The 24,140-nt window shown below is 36.3% G+C and overlaps 3 protein-coding genes and 1 long non-coding RNA gene across 12 annotated transcripts; 2 read left to right on the top strand and 2 right to left on the bottom strand.

Moving 5' to 3' along the window:
* Nucleotides 1-2,562: 2,562 nt before the first annotated feature.
* On the bottom strand, nucleotides 2,563-6,293 carry LOC140776545 (cyclic dof factor 1-like). Its single transcript, XM_073120282.1, has 3 exons — nucleotides 5,918-6,293; nucleotides 3,115-4,516; nucleotides 2,563-2,833 (listed from the first exon to the last, which is right to left on the bottom strand). Exons 1-2 carry the CDS (start codon nucleotides 6,104-6,106, stop codon nucleotides 3,131-3,133), a joined length of 1,575 nt encoding a protein of 524 aa, XP_072976383.1. The 5' UTR covers nucleotides 6,107-6,293; the 3' UTR covers nucleotides 2,563-2,833; nucleotides 3,115-3,130.
* Nucleotides 6,294-11,349: 5,056 nt separating this feature from the next.
* LOC140776347 (uncharacterized) lies at nucleotides 11,350-18,037 on the top strand. Of its 8 annotated transcripts, XR_012106869.1 has the most exons (9): nucleotides 11,355-11,566; nucleotides 12,768-12,935; nucleotides 14,253-14,476; nucleotides 14,555-15,101; nucleotides 15,431-15,485; nucleotides 15,648-15,731; nucleotides 16,090-16,126; nucleotides 17,540-17,686; nucleotides 17,759-18,037. It is a non-coding gene; the product is annotated as an uncharacterized lncRNA (long non-coding RNA). The 8 variants fall into 8 exon arrangements; XR_012106870.1 differs by having other exon boundaries at nucleotides 11,350-11,566; nucleotides 12,768-12,964; nucleotides 14,555-15,485; XR_012106867.1 differs by having other exon boundaries at nucleotides 11,352-11,566; nucleotides 14,555-15,485; nucleotides 16,090-16,217.
* Nucleotides 11,574-14,625, bottom strand: LOC140776346 (myb-related protein 2-like). Of its 2 annotated transcripts, XM_073120010.1 has the most exons (7): nucleotides 14,485-14,625; nucleotides 14,181-14,391; nucleotides 14,023-14,099; nucleotides 13,889-13,946; nucleotides 13,726-13,807; nucleotides 13,586-13,655; nucleotides 11,574-12,980 (listed from the first exon to the last, which is right to left on the bottom strand). In XM_073120010.1, the coding sequence occupies exons 2-7, from the start codon at nucleotides 14,386-14,388 to the stop codon at nucleotides 12,267-12,269; spliced, it is 1,209 nt and encodes a 402-aa protein (XP_072976111.1). In that variant the 5' UTR covers nucleotides 14,389-14,391; nucleotides 14,485-14,625; the 3' UTR covers nucleotides 11,574-12,266. The 2 variants fall into 2 exon arrangements, with proteins under 2 accessions (XP_072976111.1, XP_072976110.1); XM_073120009.1 differs by lacking the exon at nucleotides 14,485-14,625 and having other exon boundaries at nucleotides 14,181-14,463.
* Nucleotides 18,038-19,955: 1,918 nt separating the features above from the next.
* LOC140776133 (pyruvate kinase, cytosolic isozyme-like) lies at nucleotides 19,956-23,456 on the top strand. The gene is made up of 3 exons (XM_073119720.1): nucleotides 19,956-20,314; nucleotides 21,940-22,401; nucleotides 22,470-23,456. Exons 1-3 carry the CDS (start codon nucleotides 20,087-20,089, stop codon nucleotides 23,280-23,282), a joined length of 1,503 nt encoding a protein of 500 aa, XP_072975821.1. The 5' UTR covers nucleotides 19,956-20,086; the 3' UTR covers nucleotides 23,283-23,456.
* Nucleotides 23,457-24,140: the final 684 nt, after the last annotated feature.

Here is a 24,140-nt window from a genome sequence, read left to right as displayed (position 1 = left end):
AGGTGTATGCGCTAAAAGAGAGAGGAGAGAAAGATGGCAGTCTATACGTACTTAAATTGTTTTTAAACTTGCCGACTTCCTGCTACTGGAGAGGGATTTAGGTCAAGAACAAAGAAAAAGAAATTTGCATATGACACCATAGATTTTTTTTTAGAAAAAAGTTTAATTATGTTATGATCTAATAGCAGAATAAAAGTCTATAATTTATCTCTTATACTATGTAAAATATAACGTTCCAGTTACAAATTGAGTTGCCTTTTTTTTAAAAATAAAAATGGTTCGGTAAAAATATTAACCTGACCTAATAATTCAACACGATAATTTAATTTTTAAATAAAATTTAAATGAGTCATAAATGGGTCAACCCTTGCACATTGGTTGAGATTTTTTTGAAGGCATGATTACTAGCATTATATGCACGACTAATGCACTAACCTGAGCCATTAAGACCAAGACAGACCATGGCATAGGATAAGTTAGGCTTAATACCACTTGAGTTAGATGGCATATTAGAGGATAATAATTACAGAGCTTTTATCACTCTAATATGCCCTCAAAAAGCTCTTTTTAATTGAGAATGCAGAAAAAGGTTAGGTATGAAACCCAACTTGTTCCATCTTAAGCTTTAAACATTGCCATATGCCCTGGCATCTACTTGTTCCCTCCACCAACCCCCTGTTTGTTTTTCAATGATAAAAGGGGCACTACAAGAATTTTAACATCATATAAAATACGGCGGCGCTGCGACCGTATCAAAAGGAAGGGAAAATCTTTGTAGAATTTAAGAAGAAGATGCACTAAAATGCTTACCAAGCAGCACAAATGCATGAAAACAGAAGTTCTCCATGAACTGGTCAAGGACAAGGCCTTCTCTTTCAACTCAAAAGAAAAGGGGGCCAAAATTGATCACTAGCCAGTAGAACTAAGATACCAGGGATTCACATGACATGATACAAACACAAGGCAGATATCAGGCAAAATCAAGAAAACCACAAATGAGAGTCTACAAAACTTATACCCCAGCAGCTAAAAAAGGATTAGAAATTGATATACCTGAGTTATAGTTTGTCTTAAATTCTATGTGCACTCCAGTAAGATTCAGTTCTACCAGCTTCAAAGGTCCCAAAGTAATTATGTTTTGTAAAGGGCAAAATCATTATACTGATTCAACAAGTTATATATCAACATGAGGAAAGCAGGGGATAAAAGCAGCTGAAGAAATAGTCATAGAAACATATTAAAGTTTGCCACTGTCAACAGTATTATGATATTCGCCTATTCAAGTTCCTGCTAAGGAAGGATAAAATGACTCCATGTCAAGTAGATTCAGCAACAAGAAGATGAAGCAAGTAACAGCTGCTGCCAGAGAGATAGTCAAGAGCTCCTTGCACTCTCCTATGGTCACATAAAGTTCCATGAGATCTTGTCCTCTAGGAACAACATACTCTTGCAAATTTATACCTGTTATTGTTTGTCCTCATACATCAACCTCTATCAATTTGAGCTATTTCATTAATCGGATGAAAAGAAAGAAGTCAAAAAGGAAAGAGGAGGAACATGTCACAGTCAAGATCCTAAATACTGGTTTCAGTTCAGCCAGGGCAGTTTTAGTCATCAGTAAGTTCTGGTTCTGCTTTCATGTTTCACAAGTCCTGTGAGAGTTGAAAGACTGTCCTGAATCCCTAAATGGTTCAATTATAAAGGTTAGAAAGTTTGGCTACTGCTACAAATCCTGCTATTTCTTACCTCACAAGTTATTGGCCTTAGACTTTAATCATGAAGCTGGCCAAGCAAAAATACTGGAGTCTAGATTGATCAGTTTTATCTTTAATATTGGGATAACAAATCATATTACTGTACAGGATCTTTATCCATATTTCATACTAGGGCAGAATGATAGAACAGGGCTGAACATATGATGTCTGGTATAAGGATTACCTTAAGAATTTAGATCAAAGTCTGGATCTAATCTTAGCATGCCATTCGCAGGCTACTGAAAAGCAGAAATCTCCAATTATGAACTTATATTTGCAAGTGATAGAGAACATCTATAAAAACAATATCTGGAAGGAAATTATGTGCACTAAACAGAATAATTGAAAGAAACTGCCTATTACTTAAAAAAAGGTACTCAGTTGACAATATCTTGAATAAGTCTGATCACCTCTAATGATTAAAGCAAAGAAGTGAAAGTGAGATACCTAACAAAAATGTTAGTCAAGCCTAGCATTCTAAAGTATAATGTTTTCTTAGTTTGATCAGCATGCATCAAACTTAGGTCATCAAAGTCCTATAAAAGAATAAAGCTTATGACACAACCAAATATAGAATCTTTATACAAGATGTTACTCTATCTCTCAAAATATTACATCAAAAGTAGGATACTAGCATGATTCAGAAAAATGTTGTGCTATAAAAGCAAGTAAAACGGTCAAAAAGTAGTATCAAGAAAGGCGCATAATAGTTATCAGATTATGGTGGAAATCCTGAGCAGCCTTTCATCATCGCATGAGCTAATAACAGCGCAAGAATATAGTAGAGTAGAAGAGATAAAACTCGGAATAAAGAAAAGTTCAGAAATATTCACTAGCAAACAGTTTCATGCAACACTTTCAGACAAGACACGATGTCCTACTTCAAAAAAAAAAAGAGCATTTAAAGACTCATTTAATGCTACTTTCCTTATTTCACAGGGACAATATTCAGATAGTCAGACCTTTAGCTTCCAAAGTAGCAGCTTTTGTTCCATACATACAGGCCACACCCGCCGTGTTGATTCACTGTTCTTGTTGTCATCAAATCCACCAGCAGAGGCAGCACTTGAACATTGAGTCTGCTATAAAAGTTATAGACAGTGATGTTTTGTCTACTATTTACAGAATCAATTCTTCAACAATCAAAAATATAGTGGCAGGTCCGGTCATCTGCCCAGGAGACTCTAAAAGCACACTAGCTAGCTCTACAACTGGCTTTTCGTCAAATTTACAATCCTCTACTTTAGTTACATATGAAATACTATTGGAGCAACAAGATATGAGCAGCTCCACACTACTCAGGAACAACTGCTAAGGATGTACTGTCTTAACTTATAAAACTCTTGCACAAGAGACTCACAGTTAGAGATGGACTATTATGAGCTCTCTTGAAAGGATTGAGAGCGGGATAATGCTGCTGGATTTGCCTGCAAGACTTGAGTAGCATCTGATGTCTGAACTTTGCTCTCATCTTTGGACTTGAATGGTTTAAAGATACCTCCTTCACCAGGCTTAATACCAAGGGTAGCCCATATTGAACTCTTTGCAGCCTCGTCTGGATCATCAATTCTTAGTGTTTTAGGAACCCATAAAGATTTCTCCATCTTTTCCTCACCCTGTGAATTAGAATCCCTGGAATGTTTTCCCAAGGTTGGAGAGCCGTTGCCTGAACAAGAGTTAGTGCTTGTAGTGGAAGATGGTGATATGCCACAACCAGATCCAAGCCACGGTACATTCGACGTTCCATTGGGCCATCCAGATAGGCATGCCCAAAAGGAAGTTGGCATGAAAGGGAAAGGAACGGTTGGTGCAGAGAATCCAGGAATCGCCATCATTGGGGGCGGCGTCCATGAGACAGGACCTGAACTTCCATTTTTTGACCCATAAGCAAGCTCAGATGAGCACCTACTGGCTTCCATGGCAGCAATACTGTTCCATCCTGGACCCCAGGGATACATTATAGGAGCTCCAGGGTAACAAGGTAGATGATGCAGAGGAGTAAGTCCATTATAATACCCCTGCATCCCATTTTGTTCATGGTGAAGTACACTTTCAGGTAATCCATTTTCAACAGGATTGGAGGGTGTTACCAAAGATGAAGAAGAATCTTCTTCCATATTTTCACCACATGCCATAGAAACAAACTTAGTATCCTTCTTCTGCTCTCCAATATTCAGTACAGAGGCCATAGACTCGCAAAGTGGCACTTCAGCTCCAAATTTGATAACTGTCCCATTTACTTCCGCAGGCCCTATAGGGACAGAAGATCCACATGAAAGAGCCTGATGATGTGTTGTATCAGGTGCATCTGCTCGGCCAGCTGCTAAACCATCAGATGGCATCATTATGTGACGGTAGTGTGAGGCAGAATGCTTATTTTTACGCCTTCCAGCACCCACAGGGACATTCCTCATTGTTCCACCTGCAGTCCAATATCTCTGACAATTCTTGCAGAAGTGTCTTGGTTGGTTAACATTATAATTGTTGTAGTAACAGAACTTGGTATCCATACTGTTGCACCGAGGACATGGCAGAATCTTATCTGGCTTCTTGAGGACCTTCTCCTGACCTGGTCTATCACCCTCCGTCTTAACTTGCTCATCTTTTGATTCTGCTGCTACTTTATCATCACAGATGGATATTTGATTTTCATTGCCATTGTTCATATCAGAAGAACTATCTGGTTCAGCATGGTCCACCTCTTCTGGTGCATTTTCTTGTGCACCATTAACTTCCATGTCTTCAATTTCTTTGCATGAATCCTGAAATTTGAAATCAAACAATTTATCTTAATAAATTAGAATTAGTTAACTAGCAAGTTTCACAAAAATCAACTGTTAGCATCACAAGAAAATTTAGATCATCAGACAGGAAAAGGTTGCTACTTATGCAGCAAACTTTACTATTCTGAATATATCTGCATCCTAAAGTTCTCAGTTTGATAGGTTTTTGAATGTCAGTTATATGGGCTAACAGGTTTGGAGAATACTTCCCAATGCATAAAAAACGAAATCTGCTATGTTTTTCCCAACACATCAATGATAATCTATTTTGTTGACTTATTTGTGCCAACTTCCTTATGAAGGACTAGGAACGTTTTGGTAACTTCCTTTTCTTCTTTCAACCTGTTCTCCTTAACATCTTTGGTGATGTGTACTTTCCCTAGTTTCATATCCCAAAACATCCACTCCATGGGCTTATCTAGCAACTCTGAATAAATGTCAAATCCTGCTAAAAGAGCCCCTATGATTTCAAACTATAAGTTATCACATGACCAGTCAGAATAAGTAGCCTCCTCAGGACAATCTAGCCCCATCCTTTTCTAAAACAATCTTTTTTCTGCCACACTTTGTTCTTCTTCCATATTGCATCAGATTTCTTTAGGTAATATGCAGTCAGATAATTCATTTAAGTGTGAAAAATATTTTCATGCTTCACGAACGATCCTTTAGATCAAGACTTTTTAGATGCAATATCAATATTGGGATAAGGCTCAAAATTCTAGTTCCCATTTCCAAAGAATTTCTCATCAACAATATCTCAATCCTTTCCTGCTTCTTTCCTCACAATAAGAAAAGCTAGAATGGGTCCAAAATATTGATGACAGCGGATTTGATATGGATTTAAAGTACTCAAAGCCCGGAAAACTACCGACATATACCGAGATAGATTATCCCCTACTGGACTTAGGGTTTTAGCATCATTAGACGATACAAGAACTAGGAAACGAAAAAGATGCAAGATTTGTACTGCTAAATTCCATCAAGAAACAAAAAGGAATAACAAAAATCATGAAAACAAGCAGATTTCAATACATCCAAAAGCCTCAGTATTTTTTCCCGATCCGACAAATACTAAAACCACAAAAAAGACGGGGAATGAAATCAGAGATATAGAAAACCAAAAATAATCTATATTTTTCCTCTTAGAAACTCTGAGATAAACGGTCAAAAACCTAAAGGAAACCTTTAATAGCTCTGCGTAAGCACACAATACATCAAATCATCCGGAGGCGTTATCCCAACAAAGGAAGCAAAACAAAAAGATCGCCTTTTTTCTCCCCAACCAAAAGACAAGAAAAATACAATTTCTACGAACTTCCAAAAAGAAACCAAAAAAATCGAAACCTAAACAAGAACAAAGAGAGGGCTTCGACTCCTCACCTCTTCCACCTCCCCTTCCGGGTCCATCGGCGAAGCCACACCTCCGCCGTCCTCCGCCGGAGGCGGCAGGGTCTCCGCCACCGGTATGGTCGTCCCGAAGAGCTTGATCGCCGGATCCCTAATCTCAGACATCTCTCCGCCGCCGATCTCCTCTACCAAATCCGAGATGGCGATGGTATCGTATCGCATGTCCTCCGCTTCGGCTCCAGGGAGTGTGAGATAACAAAGGAAAATTGAGGAGAGGAAAGAGGATTGATTATATATATTTTATCAAACAAAAAAGAGCCCGGTGGGCGACCGGGAGATGCCGGTGGAGTCGACCGCGAGACCAGCTGGCGTCTGAGTCAGCAGAAGAGGGCGATTCTGAGCCACGAGTTCTCGTGGCTAGAGATCGCGGTGGGCGACGTCAGCTCCTGGGGCGAGAAGCCAATGATGCGCCCCCTGCGAAAAGGGTAGCGGAAAAGGAGCGGCCCCTTTCGCTTTTTGCTATTTTTATATGGCGTTCTATTCGGAAAGGAGAGTGCGTTATTGACCTTTATGCCCTCGGATAAGTGAGTGGATAAGTCGCATTTTGTCATAAATAGATAAGGAACAAGTCACATCGGTGCACCGTTTCTTGCAGGTCCGTACCCTTGGGGGTCAAACCTCTACTATTAAGGAGGGGTAAAGTTGGGATTTCATCTTCTATTTTATTCACATTCACTAATTATCGAATAATTATCTGAACTATTACTTTTTACATATATCTTTTATCTGAATTTTTGTTTTCATACATAGTCTGAATTATTGAACGAAAAACTGAGAAGACCAGAATACAATTTAACAAATCTTAGTAAACTAAAAAATTTCTCTATTCTCCTTTTAAAATATATAAGAATAAATATATAACCAAATATCATCGTAAATAGTATTTAAGATATTTTTAATAGTTCAATGAATCTATGTGTCACCAAATATTTAGGAGACATGCCTAAAAAATAGTGGTTATTTAAGAGGTCTAAATATAATTAACTCTATTTTTAAGTACACATTGATTCATAAACTATAAATAATTGACAAAAACTCTAAACTTACTTAGGGCATCGTTACAGCGATCACGCACATCTGATTATGTGAATTTTTCCACAGTGAAATATAATCCCTAAGTCATATATTTAGCATTTAGCTAAGTATCTGTTGAGCCAATTAGTGTGTTGTATTTTTGATGCTCCATACTATAATTATGGCTTGAAGTGTTTTACTCTACATAGATATCATCAAATTCATCTCATTGGAACTACTAAGTTTACAAAATATTTTAGGTACACCTAAAAGAATAAACCATTGGCTTGATTCCAAGACCAGGTTTGGGGGGGATTTTAATATACTTTAATATATTCCAATATAGATACCCATAAATATCAGAGGGCACAAAGTCACCCTTGTCACAAAAGGTTTGTGATTGATGATTAATGCTTATGATATGCTTTAAGACGGTCAAAGCACTTACCATGAAATTTGTTCAACATATATCATTCATGGAGACTTTACTCTCCAAATAATAATAATAATAATAATAATAAATTTATAAAATAAATGAAGGATGCTCATGTTTCACTCTAAACTTTTAAATACGAAGGCCGCATAATTTTACTAACTATTCGTATATAACGCTCTAATGAAAGATGTATTAACTAAGAGAATCAAATACATAATCTAGTGGGTGGCAGGACCACAATACCACATACCTAAGGGTTGAAAATATCCTACAAACCTAAACTATAGAGAATCCAAGTCCCTTGATGACATGGCAAATGAGATCTAACTCTAAGGACTTAATGCATCACAACTTTCTTTCTCTCCTTCTAGTCTTCCCTTCCCTTTTCTCTCCACCAGAGATTGAAGATTTTGAAAGCAAGTGGTCCCTATCTCAAATTAAACTATAGATTGGTTTCATGGGCCCCAAAGATATATCCCCTTGCCAAGAATTACCAACCACTCAAATTTATATCCCTGCTTCATATTATAGTGGCGAGTTGCAATTGAATCACAAGGGCAGGAGGAGAGGAAATAATAATAATAATAATATCAAGCAATGAATGGCTACAGAGAGAGCCAGTTTGGGGCTAGAAGAGATTAGTAGTTCTCCTCCTCAGCCTTCCAGGTAGAAAAGTAGGAGGAAAATTTTTATTTTATTTTTAATGTAAAACCCTACATTTTGGTGAATTTTTATGATTGGCATCCTGTATTTAAGCTATTTGTGATTTATTTATTTTTCCATAATACTGATGATAAATCTATGAACGAAATTATAAAAACACCCCTAAGACATTTCTTGACCTAACCCGGTAGTAACCAAATTTACTAAAATGCTCTTTTTAAAGGAAGTGGTATGGAAAAAATTTATTTAGATCTTGTAATAGAATTTTACATGTTCAATTTTTTCTATTTTATGGACCAAAATACTCTTGACAATAAAGGAAAAAAATCTCTTTTTTTCTCACCTCTCTCCAATCTCATTCTTCTCACCACCTTCCTCCTTCCTCTTTCCTCCCATTAGGGAGACGGAGAGGGAGAGGGAGGAGAGAGACCGACGGGTGGTTTCTGGTGAAGTGGTGATGGTACAGAGAACAGAAGGAGTTAAAGTAAGGAGTATTTTAGTAATTTATATATTTTAAATTAAGTTGGATAAGAAAGTTAGAGACTAATCTAGGACTAATCTAAGACTTTTTTTCTGTCCACAGACCTTCTTTCGGGAAAAAAAATATGGGATTTTTTTTTACTAGAAGAGTAGTTTTATATACAGACGTAAGTATATAAGGATAAAATATATTTAAATTATTTAAAAAAAATTGTGACAAAAAGAGCTAAGGTCCAATATACAGAAAGGTGGGCATGTGTTGAACCACATGTTTTGTCTAGCTTCAACCTTGTGCTTTTAAATGGGTTGCTAGATTTTAAGTGGCTGTAGTAGTCATCTGGATGTTAGTGTACTTTGGATCTAAAGGCAATGTGAAGATTTGTGGGTGGGAAAAAATGGGTAGAAAAAGAAAAGATCATCTTGGACAAGTAAAAGGCAAAAGACAGTGATACCGTTTAATCTTTCTCCAAGGGTTCTTTTAGAATCTAGTTCATAAAAGAATCTTGAAAGTTCCTGTGGCTTCAACTGGGTTCTTTTTCTAAAGTTGCCTCTTCAAACCTAAAAGCAGTCATTAGTACTTTAGAACTATACTCCCATTTTACTTTTATCATAAAAGATTATTATAAATTATTTATGGGATCGCTCCACGTATGCTCAAAATTACTTTACTTTTATATATTTTAAAAAATTTTACATCAGTCTCTATACTTACGACTAAAGTGAGAGAGACTATCCATCTAAATTAATTGTGCACACCCAAAATATTTCAAAAATTACATAGAGGGTTGAATTCCCTCTATTTTTTAATTTTGTATAGTTAAAAATGCTCTCGTCATCGTATGTAAGCAATTTTTTCTCTTTAAAAAATATCCACATATTTTCTTATCTTACTTTCTAGATTGTGTCAAATATATACTAAATTTTATTAAACCTAGATTTTATAAAATTTAATAATTATATCACGTCTAGGAACAAGATAAATATGGATTAAAAAAAATTAGATTAAAAGTCTATCTATTTAGCCTAAAAAACACGAAGTGACATTTTGGTTATTTGGTCACGCTCCATTAGTTTTAACGAAAAAATTGATGATTTCACTTTAGTCGTAAGTTTAAGGATTGATTTAAGACTTTTTTAAGTACACAGAAGTAAAGTGATTTTAGGCATAAATATAGAGAGGTATTATATATTTAATCTTAAAATTTCCTATACGCGACATAATTTATAAAGTAAGAGAAAAAATATGTGAGTATTTTTTATAAAAAAAAGAATAATTATATATGAGGAGTCTAATATTTTTGTCTATAAAAAAATAAAAAATGGAGGGGAATTTAAATCGTCCATTCAATTTTTAAAATTTTTTGGTTACGCTCTTTAATTTAGATCAAAAGACTAACAGTCTTATTTTAGTCGTAAGTATAGATAATAAAATAATTTTAGATATATAAATACATAACAGGTTAAATATATTTAATCTTTTTATTTATTTATTTTATAGATTATCAGCTAATAGACTAATCACAGTCAAATAAAAAGAACTAACTCTTATCGAAACATATGTACACTTGCTGTTTTCTTCTTTAACCTTAACCTTTGCAATCTCTTGTCACATGTATGATTAATCAATGTAATTTATTATTAATTTTTAAAATTATTCTTTGTGGTTGCTCTCTAATCACAAAGATTGAATGGTAGAAAATAAAATTTAAAAACTTGCAATCTCAAGAGAGTAATTCTAGAAAACCATAAGAATACCTTCGGTAACAACTAAAGCTCAGGGAGCAGTTGTACAAAGTAGTGAACCACAAGATTGGTTTAGTAAAAGTAAAATGGAAAGGGAAACATACTAGGAGGAAGTGTATTTGAGCACAATTTTTTCCCAATTAAGAACAACTAGACTTGGTAGAATGTTATCTTGACAGGAGAAATAAAATAAAAAATAGAAACAAGATGTACAGTTATTTTTCCTAATTTTTTATTCATTCTAATCAAAGTTTCTTTTTTTTTTATTCTAAGTTACGACCGAGGTTGATTTTTTAAAATAGGCTCAAAAATAATTTTAAATCAAATTTGATTGTGAGCATGCTCGATCATATAAGCTTGTTAAGACTGAAAAAGTTTGAAATGATTATAAATAAGTAATATTCTATATATTATACTATAATTTTATTATATTTTAAAATTTATTTAAGTAGATTGTTATGTAGTCTGATCTTATATAGTCTAGTTCTAAATTTTAATTTTTATTAGTTTATATTTCTGAATTAGATCTTATTTTAAGTTCGATTTAAGCCTAAATCAAACTTAATTTAATTTAAGTTTGATCGGGCTTAAAATTTAGCTTGTATTGCTTAAGGCTTAAAATTATTTATTAATCAGCTTATTTATGCTCGAGTTCAAAAATAGCTCATAATTAACTTGAATTGAAATAATTTTAATTCAAATTTAAATACAAATATAAACTCAAAATTAATTTTAATTCAAACTTAATCACAAATATAGTCACAATCAAGTTCGGCTCAGTTACACCCCTAAAACCCTAAGCTAGTCACTTAGAATAAACAATGATAAATAATAACTTATCAAGTGGTCATTGGATCCGCATCTCATTGGATTACTCTAAAGCCTTCAGAAAACAAACTATAAATAGGGTGAAAACTAATAGGATACGGATTATATATTAGTTGACCGCACTCAGATTTATATTTTTTACTCTGAATACGATTACGAATTCGAATGAAACAGATAGAGATATTAATCGGATATTGGTCAGATTCTTTTTTCCTCATACTAAAACCAATTAATTAAGACCCATTTGTTTTTTTATAGGTACTGTTGTCCTTCACTAGAAATTTGTACGGATTTCGGATCCAATTTCTTGGACAGACAGTTCATTGTAGTGAAATAAGCAAATTAATTATGTTACTGTTTTGTTTCTGGATAATTTAGAACTAAGAATGGGAGCGAAAGGATAAAATTCTTCTCGACCAACAATTTCTCTTCGTGCGGATGAATCCTCTGACGTCTTGGTCTGTTCTTTACTTCTCTGTTTCTTTAATTTTACGTTCTCTAACAAGCAAAGGGAAGGTTGTAGAAGATCAAGAATTTTTGATGTCTACAGGGTTTTCTAAGCAATCTTTGGGAAATTGGAAATTATGATCTATATATTCCCTATTCTTATTATTTATCTAGGAGTTGAGATTGGTAGGTTTCTGCAATTCTTGTGTTCAGAAAATTTCCTGTCAATGCAAATCTAGTTTAATAATCCCTTGTAAGTTTGCAATTTTCACTTTGTTATGTGTTCCAACTTGAGATCGCCAGATTCATTCATACCTTCATTGGTGAGAAGATCTTTCTCTCTCCTTTCGTTCTCTCATTGTTATTGTTGTTGGTGATGGTGATGGTGGTGTTAAGCACAAACTAGAATAGTTTTAAAATTCAGTAATGTGGCGAATTGCAATTTTGCTATGCAAAACTAGGTCAAATATCATTCTCCTGCTTGTTTCTAATATAATACATGGTTATGGTGTCAATATGGAGAAAATCATTGAACATATCGTCGCTGCCATGTTATCCTGATACTCGTTCTTACATGACTGGTGAGAGAAATTTATTGTAGTGAACTTTGATGGCCGATAAGATAGATTTTGTTGCTTGCCATGTAGATGATATAGTGATGATCATGCAGCTGGTGTGATCCTTCGCAGAAGAGCCTTTTTCTTTATATTTTTAGGTCCAGCTGAAGCCATTCAGGTCAAAATTTTTGCAATTTTCAGCTGTATCATCCTTATCAGTGGCATTCAGATCTAGTTTTGTTGTCAGAAATGGCAGCCCAAAGCTCTCTGATTGCAGCCTTCTTTCTTGTTGGCTCGAAGGTCTTCTGCTGTTTGGTTGATCAAGAAATAAATTCTCACCATCTCTTTCGTGTTGTAGTTTCTCGAATATGTTACTTCTAACTCCTTTCCCTTTTTGAGCCTTAAGGCCGATCGATAGTATCCCAGAGTCTTTCTGGATTTGGTAATCTGTCATGTCTGGATCTCTCACTATGGATGAACAAAAAAGCTTCTGCTCATCTGAATCTCTGAAAAGTTCAGGTTGAGTCTGCTCAAGCCTGAAATGCATTTGTTGTTTGCAGTGTATATATATGTCTTGTTCCTTTTGCAATCCTTCGCATGAGGTCAAGCAGCTATCAACTGAACCATCACCAAGTTGTGCTGTCTTTCCTTGTAGGGTATGTGAGGCATGAGTCTCTTCAAAATTAGGAAATGTGTTTTGCAGACATTCTGTTGAGACTTTTGATACCAGATCAGACAGTTGCAGTTTGGCAGCTTCTAGCCCGGCAGAACCAAAGTTTTGCTTTGCAAGAGTGTCTTGAGCCTTCTCCAGCACTGATTGTAGGTACTTCCCTTGTGCTTCTATTCGGAGTTGTAAGTGCCTCTGCACCTAAACCCAATCCAACAGAATAATCTTCACTTAGAACATTATTTAAACATTTCTTTAAATATGATGTTGTAATAAGAATATTTTTCATTGTAACCTGTAACTTTTCAGAACCTTAACGATCGTTTATGACTTTGTTCTTCTTGACAAAATTTAAAAAAAATGGTGCCTTCACTGAATTCATATTGTCAATCTTTTAGTCGGAACTCTAAGATTAAAATATTCAGTCCAGAAATAGTAGAACTCAGTGATATTGTTTGGTAAAAATACAAGGTAATCAGTATCTGAAAATTTGGTGAATGGCTGCTTCTTTCTAGGAAATCTATGCATTTCCCTGTAACATCTTTTTTATTCAACTATACAAGTAATTCACAAGTGAACTTTTAACCTTTTAATTTCATTTCTTACTTCTATTTGACCAGTCACTACTAGATATTATTGGCATCTTAAATTAGTGCACTCCTGACTCTTTGATCTTTATTTTTAGCATGATATTTCCCAAGAAAAGAATGTCATACTTTGTTCAGCTTCTAATATCTTTCCAAGGATATATGAATATGAAAAACCAAATTTCTTAAACAATATTAACATTGAGCTCTATTAGGTACCTCTAACTGTTCATGCAGTTGCCTCTGCACTTCAATTTGCATTTGTAGCGCTTCACTTATCTGCATGGTTCTGAAATGAGCATGTCATTAGTAAATTATACCATGGCGCAATGATGGGGCATAGTTTTGCTGTTTCTTACTTGTCTGTCTGGTTTGCGATGTTCAAGTGGCTCGTTGATGATCCATTGGCTTCAGTTGTTCTATTTGTTGTCAAAGTGCAACCTGTAACCGGCACATAAAGTATATTTGTAATCTTTACCTTTTTTCAAAATCTAGTTTGAACTTAAATGGAACTACTCTTACCATTTTTCATATTTCCAGTAATAGCTTGTGCTTGAAGATTCTTACTAAGCCTGTATTTCTAGGAATCAGAAAGGCCAACTTAGTTTCTATTTTAAGCTTGCATAAATCAGGCTAGAATTGTATTTCATTAATACCTGAAGATGGCTTTTAAGGTGATACAAAGTTAGTCCTGGAATGCCCATGAGCCTCATGACTGATTTTGGTGTAGCTTCTGCATGAGGATGTTTAATATTAGCTGATACCTTTGCATATATCTTATAGAAAATGCTGAGTTATACATCATTACACTTACTATCTGCTCCGCCGAGTTGATTTACTGCCTCTACGAAACGCTCATGGAGCTCTGTTGTCCATTTTAATCTAGGCTTTGCATCAGTAGAGAGAACTAGTCCTGCCTCCCCTGGAGCATTTCCGCTTTGCAAAAGTAATTGCCTCTCCGCAGAGAAGGTTGAACGGGAAGAAAGAAGGTTGTTTTGGCTATGATGATGGTGATGATACATCTTCTGTGTATGGAAAGGCTTCAAATTATGATCAACTTGAAAAGAGTTTGAAAAAAAAAGAAGAATAAAAACCATGAGAATCCACTTGGTACTTACCTCTTTCAGCTTCCTTTCTTTAGGTCCTATTATCCATTTACTAAAATTCTGACAGCCTGATTTGCTCCAGCTTTGTCAGTTCCACTATTTCGGGAAAGATGAGACTTGCCGATCATATATCCAAATGTTCCTGTTCTGTGGGAACTGAGCTTCAGCTCCTGCTTCTCATGATGGTGAGGAAGTGTTGCAGAGAACCAGCTTATATGGAAATGTGGAGGAATTTGGAATCATTGGAATGAATGCTCAAACTCGATCCAATCTTAACAGCAACTCAAAAGAGATATTATCCTTCTTTCTTTGCGTACATGTGGACCCAGTGCTACAACTTTATTTCATCCATTCTGAGGCCAGACTCCATTCTGATTCTGCACTAGCAACTTTACTTGGCACTGCTTTCACTTGTCACATGGCAAGAGGATAAAGGGAAGCCTCTACATCTTAATATATCTGTCCATGTAGGAAAAAGAAGGAATCTTATGCTTGGGGGAACTTTCTGACCTGAAGTCCTCAAGCTCTGCTGAATACTGTCTTCAGAATTTGAGAATTTCCTGATACCTGCACTGTTCATTAGAACTCATTGCGGGCCCATTGCACGTGAAGACCTTATTCCTTAGAAGGTGAGATATAGCTGAAGTTATTCCAACCGGTATAAGTTTAAAGTTGGTAGAAGGACAGAGTTTAAAATTCCATTTGACTGCTGCATTCAGAAGCAGAATTGCTTATAGCTTTTTCAGAAAAAGAAAGAACCCATGCCATCTATATGTGATGCCTCCTTGGACTGTTTGAAAGCAAGTTACTGGAATACGGAATAAGCATATCATTCCCTTTTGTCTCCTCTGTTAAGTTTGGCACTTATTCAACTATCAAGAAAGAAAAGCAGATGGGGAACTCAGAGGCTATCTATCTGCATGAAGCTGATGCTTTAATGCCAACTTTTTTTCCACAGGGAGAAAAAATAAAAAAGGGAACTGAAGGGAATGTTTTATTTTCCACATTTAAAGGTCATTGATCTCTTGTTACTTTATTTTCCTTCACCAAATTACACAGAAATCCAGATGCTTGAAAGCTATTTCTTGCATGTGGCTATTAACTGTTGCATTCATTAGTTGAAGGTAGTGCTCAATTGTGGGCAAGCTTTATATCATCAACTAATTATTCTGCAGGATGGTTCGATATCTCAAGCGTGAAGCTGACACAAGACTAAGGCAAGAATTGCAAAGACAGATTAATGATGACATCATTCTTACGTATACTTCTTTCATCACTTTTTAATTATGCTTATTGTCTAAAATTAAATAACTCACACAGGTATTGAACTTTTTTAAGTTTTAATAGAACTCCGTACTCTTGTCCATAATGGTATATTGAGATACTCTGTTTTTTGTACTCTCTGTTGGTCACTAGTTATCCCCTCTTGTTATGCAAAATCTCTGCAACTTCATTATCCATGTTGAGGAGTATGATATCAATCAATTATCTACTGACTTTTTTTCTTTTAATGAGAACAATACATTTAGGATGCTAGTTTTTATACTTGGAGTTTTTTTTTTTATTAAGGTATTGCTTGTGGAATAAGTACTAATTTCTCCTTTTAAATGTTTTCAGACATCACTAACAGAGAAAAAACGGTGACATGTAACTGGTATGTGGTAACCATACGTTGTTCACCATTTCAAGTGAGACAATTGCTGCATATGTATCATGTCTAATTGTAATTGGATTCTTTGACGTAGGTAGGCTATCATGCAGAATGATTCTCCTTCCATTATAAAATTTGCCTCATCAATACCTAGGAGAATATGTTTGCTGGCCATAGAATAGCTTTTCTGAAGATTGCATCCAATTGTTAAGTGCTCTTATCGCATGGTTTATTCTCCAAAGTAGTCATTATGGCTTATGTCAACATGCAATCTCAGCCAAATGAATGGAATTATAAATATAACAAAGATATATTCCCACACTTTTATGGGAAAGAATAACATTTTTTTTCCCCTTATCCCACTCTTTTTTATAAGGTATTGTTATCTTGGCAGTAACTCTTTCTCACACATGCACACACAACTCAGCTAGATGTGAAGAATCATCCTGCCAAAGAATGAGATGTGGGCCTAAAAAGCAGTTTGATCTGAGTCTCACTTTGTAGAGTCAAGCCCCATTTCTGAGGCCGAAAGGATAATTTGTAGACCTGGCCTTGCTTGCGAAGTCCAGATGAACAGTAGGTTTAATGGGAGATGTCTGGGCTTGTGATGGATGGTGCTTGTATAAATTCTAAGCAGCAAAATACTTTAAATGCTCATGCTGCTGTTGGTTGAACCTATTGCAATTAACATTATTATGGATCATAACAAAATTATTCTCAACCAATGTTTTGTCATGCAATATTCATGTTCTCTACTGCCGCACACATTCAAGTCTTGTTCTTGTGCTAAAGTAATCAGACTAGAATAGAAGAATATCCTATATCTATTGCTCTTTCTAGAGTTTTAAATTGATTTTGCGTCCTCCTTTTATCTTGTGGAGTCATTAGAATCCAATACTCATGTTCACCACCTAGTTGGTTTGATCCAATTATGGTGCTTGTAATTCTACAGCTAGAGTGGCCGAATATTTTAGTGACACATAGTCAGGAATTCATTCATATAACAGATTACATCTTGATGGCCATTGAGTCTAGAAATCTTTCATCGGATTGGCTCAACAAGTTGAAGCAACTTTCAGTCTGAAACTTGAAGAGAAGAAATGAAAAAGAGAATTATAATAAGTACAGAAGGCTTACCTACAACTGAATGTTATCTAGGTCAACATTTGTTCAATATCAACAATAAAGTAATAAACTAACATGCATTTTCTCCAAACTTGATCGTTCGTACTATCTTTAGGCTCATCAAACATATCTTGGATCCATATGCATCTCATGGTGGATATTCAGAATTCTATATAATATTTTGCTAAGTAGAAGATCTTACACTGTTTGATGGTTGTCATCTCATCAGCCATGGTTGCGCCAGTTTTAAATGATATTTCCTGGTTCTCAATATTCCACATTCGTATGCAGGATAGACTTAAATGTGGTTTGATATTAATGAACTCAACTAGTCAACTGGTGCTGATGAACCAAACAAATGCCAGGATTTCCAACATGAGACGTGTAGCTATTATTAATTTATTACTATCAACTCTTGTGCTTCATCTAGAAGAAAAGGTACTCTTTCTGTGCACCATTGCCCTTCCTTCTTGCAGTTTGATTTATAGCAAATTCTGGTGGATATGACAGGAAATTGCAGCAGAAACTGGATGAATAGCTTAATCCTGGCTCTCAACTCATGCTGAGCTCTAAGTCTCTAACTCATTCTACTCGAACAGTACTGAAAATTAAACAAGCTTGAGAGCAGGGCAGTTTCAGCCCAGGGGTTGATTACTAAGCAATATTACAAACTTGTGAAGCTTGGAACAGAAATGCTTGTACTGATGAACATCACAAACCTACTGTAATGCCTTATTTAAGTCTTTTTGTGATCAAAACGTATTATATCTCAATCATCCATATTCTGATTATTTTTCATCAAAGCAGAGCACTGTTCTCCTGTAGTTGAGTGATTGCATTGAACAAAAGCAGGATTGAATTCTCTCATCTTCCACCCTAGGTATATTTCTAAAACACTCTTAGGTAGGGCTGCTAAGCTTGATGAGCAGTTTGGGCTCAGCTCAGTCAGAGCTAAGCCGAGCTTGAGCGGGAGCTGGCTCGCTCAGGCTCGGCTCAATAGGCTCAGTAAAGGTGCCGCGTCGTCCTCTGCTGCAGTGTGCCGCCTCCTCCTCCTCCTTTTTCTGCAGCAACGGTGCTGTGGCTGTCTCCTCCTCCTTCTTTTACAACAACGGTGCCACGGCTGCTACCTCCTCTTTCGGTAGCGGCAAGCCACCGCGATGTCTCGCCTCCTCTTCCTCCTTCTTCTACAACAGTAGTGCCGCGGCTGCCGCCTCCTCCTTCGGCAGCGGCAAGCAGCCGCGGTGCCCCGCCAGCCCGCCTCCTCCTCCTCCTCCTCCTTCGGTTCGGCTTGGACTTGATCTGGCTTGATTTTGTTCGGCTTAAATGAGGTTTGATAGGCTCATTTTAGGCTTGAACTCGGTCTGGTTTTGCTCGGGCTCGACTCAAGTTGAGCTGAGCTGAGCTTGAGCCTAATTTTAAGGTTCGAAATTAATTTTGAGCCAAGTCTAAGCCAGCTTGCTTACACCGCTACTCTTATGGACTCTTATATTTTGAATGATATTTTTGTAGAAGATTAGCTCCTGAAGAAAAAGGACACACATCGAACTTTTCAACATTCTTATTACTCCATCTTAAACTAGTGTATTATTCTGAATGATATTTTGTAGAACTTTTTCCAATGCCATGAAGAGTTCATGAGGAGGTTCTCATGCTCTTCTTGATACCCTAAATCTGGGGTTCCACTTTGAACCTATTCTGGGTGTATGTGCCTTCAACTTACAACTCACGCAGATGGTGCTTTGCTTTCTGCTTCTCCACCTGTGGAACAACTGGTGTTGTCCACCAATTGTGCCTTTCTTCTCTTTGTTCCCCCCCAATGATCACATATTCCAAGAATAAACTTCTCCTTAAAAAGAAGCATCTATTCAAAATGAATGCTTTTGTATACAAGAAAAACATATTAAAATGAAAGGATAGAAATAAATCTCGGGAAAGCAGTCTACTTAGTGGAGAAAGAGATTATAGAACTATATTAAGAAAATAACATGTTTAAGATCATGCACTTCATCTGATATTTAATTATTAAAATAAATCAGCACATGCTAGTAAATTTGTTAATAGAATTTTAAAAGATCAAGTAAATAGTATAATAAAATAGAGTCCATAATTTCTTTTTTCACTTCACTCTTAGAGAGGAAAAAGAAAAAGTGGATGTTAGATGTTATTTTTCTCTCCCTTTTTCTCTCGAATTTTCTCCTAAAAATATAATTTAAATAAGAGAATATAATTTTCTTTTCATTTTCTTTTTTTTTTCTTTTTTTGCGAAGGTGATTAGCTCTTGCTAATCGAATCACCAACTTGACCATAGTATATCACTCTATATGAGCATATCCACATTGAAGGTTATTGTTCACGTTTTGGCCTTGGATTTTTTTTTTTTAATTACGTTCATTAAATAAATATATGTTTATTTATATGTAGATAAGTTTTAAATCTTAATGGAAATCTTATTCGATACCCATGCTTCACGTTCAACCAATCTTATTTCGTGCTCGTATTCACGTACTACTGTTCCGCAGGACACCCTACTTCTAACCCAGACTCGCTCTTTTAACCGTTAGATCCATCAATCCCAAAATTTCGACGGTTCGTAGCCCTCCATCGAATCTACAGAGCCCCGAACTTACGCTTCTCCGCAGGAGCATGTTAACGCAACCCGCTATAACATTATAAAATCCTCGCGGTTTCTAATATCCAACGCAAAGGCAACTCTTTTCTCCTTCTCTTCTTCTTCTCCGGCCGAAATCTTTGTTGGTTTATCTCGTTAGGGTTTTCTCTTTCGATCGGTACTGGTTTCCTCGATCCTTTGCATAGGGTTTTGGATTGAAAGGAGTTGCAATGGCGATGGAGGAAGTGAAACAGAGGCCAAAGACCAAGATCGTGTGCACTCTTGGGCCGGCGTCGAGGTCAGTGGAAATGATTGAGAAGCTTCTTAGGGCTGGGATGAACGTGGCGCGGTTCAACTTCTCGCATGGGTCTCACGAGTACCACCAAGAAACCCTAGACAATCTCCGGGCCGCAATGGAGAACACCGGGATCCTCAGCGCCGTGATGTTAGATACCAAGGTTGTTCTTTTTTTCCTCTTCCTTGAGTTTGTTTAATGGGTTGAATAGGCGAATGTTTCTTTCTTTTTTTCTCGTTTCTTTCTCTGGGGTCTCCTGTTTCTGTTTCTTTTATTATTTTGCTTGTGTGCCTTCAATTTGTTTCTTTGTTCAAGCTTTATTATAGTATGTTTATTTAATTTTTGTCCCTTTTGCTACTGTGTGATGATTTTCGAAGGAAAGTTTTCTCTTTGATCTTTTTTAGCAGATTTATTCGTAGAATCTTTAATGGTCGTCGTGTAGTTGCTCCTCAAATCACTGAAGTTGCATGCTATCTTTAAGATGGTATAAATTATTGCATCCGCTTTCCTTCTTTTTGACCAGAAGAATGATTCCCGGGACATGCCTAGGTATATACGTGATTGCGTTCAACTAACTTCGATGCATTATTTACTGATAGCATCACAAATTGCTAAGTACTTGGATAGTCCTTCAAAATTTAAGAGATACGGGTTTATTAGACCTAACCTGCTCTAGCCCGACCGGCTCGACCTGGACAGAACGTCATCTTCTGGCTGGTGGTTCTTATTGAAGTTGATAATCAAATTTCTTTCGAGTGTATAAAGTATTACAATTTCTAAACTAGTTCTTTTTGTTGCATTCGGTGTAAAAAGATAAATGCATCTGTTTGTCAGTAAATGATTGGGTGACCTTGCATGATATCTAATGGAGAGCATGAGACAGCATTCTGACAGAGGAGGGTAGTCAAGGACTTTGTCATTGTCTCTGCAAATCCAATTTTCAAACAGATATACAAGTTCTTTATGCCACTTAGTTTTGTATGCTTCTGGTTCACAGTTATCATGTTTGTATATGTTTGAATTTTCTATAATAAATCCTTAATTCCTTAAGATTATTTTCACACACACACACGCACGCACACACACACACACACATATATATATCTTGTAGAACACAGAACATATTCTGCACAGTGATTATTCTAGCTAGTAAGACAGGTTAGTTTGTTTTTCTACTTGGACTTGTTCTCTGGATTTGCAAGATAATAATGTGTGTCAAATGTAAAATGATTTGCTCCTGGAATACAGAAAGTAGTTGTAATCAATCTTCTGGTCCATGTATAGCTAACAAAAGTGCATATCGCAATTTATTATCCTTGTCTCTGTCCAACACATATTTATACATATAACTATATAAGTACACTTGTCAGATACGTCTTGGATAGTACCAGCTATTTAATTTGTTAAGTATAAATTAAAGGATATGGATATTGCTTGAATACTCTGAGCAGAAGGGCACCATGTCAGTATGATGTTGATGAGTGCAAGAAAAATCTAAAATATCTCCCTTATTAGGTGAAGTTTTAGAAAGGATTTATCTTCTGATTCAGAGAGTAGTTGGGGCCTCAATTTGCATGAAATGATGGTTGCATATTGTACTTCTTGCAGTATATCTTTTCTTGTGGTAAATTTCTTGCAGTATATCTATTTTGGCACATAGTTTTTCTGCTAATAGTTCAAGGATCACCTTTGAGTCTTCCATGCTTGCATGGAGGGGGAGGCATTTGCAGTAACTAGGGGTGCATAATTCACTGATTCTATTTTTTCGATGGATGGCTTGGCATTTAGGGTCCAGAGATCCGAACTGGGTTTCTGAAAGATAGCAAATCCGTCCAGCTGAAAAAGGGTCAAGAAATCACCATATCCACAGACTATACTATAAAGGGTGATGAGAATATCATCTCGATGAGCTACAAAAAGTTAGCTAATGATTTAAATCCAGGAAGTGTAATACTATGTGCCGATGGAACTATCACTCTCACAGTGCTTTCCTGCAATAAGGAGCAAGGCACCGTTTGCTGCCGATGCGAAAATTCTGCTGTCCTTGGTGAGAGGAAGAATGTGAACCTTCCTGGGGTCGTTGTGGATCTACCTACACTTACAGAGAAGGACAAGGAAGATATCCTACAGTGGGGTGTTCCAAACAAGATTGACATGATCGCTTTATCCTTTGTACGCAAAGGTTCAGATCTTGTTGAGGTCAGAAAGCTTCTCGGTGCCCATGCCAAGTCAATCATCCTGATGTCCAAGGTCAGTTAATCTCTAGTAATTTTTTCTCAATTTTACCTGTTCTAAGCGACTGTTGTCATTACTCGCAGGTTGAGAATCAAGAAGGGGTAGCTAACTTTGATGATATACTTGCAAACTCGGATGCCTTCATGGTGGCACGAGGAGATCTAGGGATGGAAATTCCTATCGAGAAGATCTTCTACGCTCAGAAGGTGATGATCTTTAAGTGCAACATACAAGGGAAGCCTGTCGTGACCGCCACCCAGATGTTAGAATCGATGATCAAGTCTCCTCGCCCAACTCGGGCCGAAGCAACTGATGTTGCTAATGCTGTCCTGGATGGCACTGATTGTGTAATGCTCAGTGGAGAGACTGCTGCAGGTGCATATCCAGAGCTAGCAGTGCAGACAATGGCCAAGATTTGCTTGCAGGCAGAGTCATATGTGGACTATGGAGCAGTCTTTAAAGGACTTATGGCAGCAGCGCCAGTTCCTATGAGCCCATTAGAGAGTCTTGCATCATCAGCAGTCCGAACTGCTAACTCTGCTAAAGCATCAATTATCTTAGTTCTCACCAGGGGTGGAAGCACTGCAAGGCTAGTGGCCAAGTATAGGCCATCCATGCCGATATTATCAGTAGTTGTTCCTGAGCTAAAGACGGATAATTTCGACTGGACTTGCAGCGATGAGGCTCCCGCAAGGCACAGCCTTATTGTTAGAGGCTTGATTCCAGTACTGAGTGGAGCCACTGCAAAGGCATCTGATACAGAATCCACTGAGGAAGCAATTGAATTCGCCTTAGAGCATGCAAAGACCTTACAACTCTGCAAGACAGGAGATTCGATAGTAGCATTGCACCGAATCGGTGTTGCTTCTGTTATTAAAATCCTGACAGTGAAGTGAGATCAGATGATTTGAAAAACAGAATTTTGTAGGGACAATTTTGTTAGGCTCTTTCCAGATCCCTTTTTTTGTTAGTTGTCTAGATGGTGGTAATATTAATAGTAACAGTAATACAATGAGGTTTTTGCCAGTGCTGCTTATTTGTGTGTTTTTTTTGAATTGTTGAAGTTTAATTGATAATCTTGTATCTTTTCTTTTAGATTGGCATTCTTCATGTGCTGATCTTATCTTGGTTGTTTCTGTGCAAGATCAATTGTCATGTTGATTTAGGTGGTGATCCACTTGAAAACATCCCCTGCAGCTGTATCTTTCACTGAAATGGACCTCCATCTCCAGGCTCATCAGTCCTTGAATGAAGCTATGCTTATATTAAGATATATGCAGTGGTTGGGAAGATGGATTTTTGGAGAAGATTAAATTTAGTCTTGCTTTTATAAAACTGAACTGGAACAGGGTTTATTTTACATATAAATTCAGCTGTACATCATAGGATTATTATTATTTTACGTATAAATTCTGTATCTACTATTTATGGATTCCGTAAATAAAACAATAATTAAATAGTTTTGCAGAGTGAAATAATAGACGAGTGATGCATTCTTCAGAATATCATAATTGAGTCCGAAATCATTGTGCTCTTATAAAAATACAATTTTAGTAGTTAAATCTAATTAATCATAATTAAAATATAATTTAGATATGAAAAAGACTCTCTTACCTATGTATAAATTATTAAAGATAATTTTGAAACTATTCAATATTATACCCAATACCATAATATAACAAAACATATCTTATTTTATATGAGATGAGATTTATTGATAAATATTTTATAACCTAAACTTAAAAAGAGGTATT

This window comes from Typha angustifolia, chromosome 14 (genome assembly GCF_048772165.1).
Source record: "Typha angustifolia cultivar Huaian chromosome 14, ASM4877216v1, whole genome shotgun sequence".
In the NCBI taxonomy this organism is placed as follows: domain Eukaryota; kingdom Viridiplantae; phylum Streptophyta; class Magnoliopsida; order Poales; family Typhaceae; genus Typha; species Typha angustifolia.
This window is presented reverse-complemented; position numbering and strand designations above follow the sequence as displayed.

Excerpts from the sequence above, each read along its gene's own strand:
- LOC140776346 (XM_073120009.1), bottom strand. The coding sequence starts at position 14,463 with ATGGTTTTTATTCTTCTTTTTTTTTCAAACTCTTTTCAAGTTGATCAT. Across the intron at positions 13,656-13,725 it reads ATCGCAAACCAGACAGACAA|AACCATGCAGATAAGTGAAG; the intron begins GTAAGAAACAGC and ends TGCTCATTTCAG. Across the intron at positions 12,981-13,585 it reads AACTGCATGAACAGTTAGAG|GTGCAGAGGCACTTACAACT; the intron begins GTACCTAATAGA and ends GATTGGGTTTAG.
- LOC140776545 (XM_073120282.1), bottom strand. The coding sequence starts at position 6,106 with ATGCGATACGATACCATCGCCATCTCGGATTTGGTAGAGGAGATCGGC. Across the intron at positions 4,517-5,917 it reads CGGAAGGGGAGGTGGAAGAG|GATTCATGCAAAGAAATTGA; the intron begins GTGAGGAGTCGA and ends TTCAAATTTCAG.
- LOC140776133 (XM_073119720.1), top strand. The coding sequence starts at position 20,087 with ATGGCGATGGAGGAAGTGAAACAGAGGCCAAAGACCAAGATCGTGTGC. Across the intron at positions 20,315-21,939 it reads CCGTGATGTTAGATACCAAG|GGTCCAGAGATCCGAACTGG; the intron begins GTTGTTCTTTTT and ends CTTGGCATTTAG. Across the intron at positions 22,402-22,469 it reads CAATCATCCTGATGTCCAAG|GTTGAGAATCAAGAAGGGGT; the intron begins GTCAGTTAATCT and ends CATTACTCGCAG.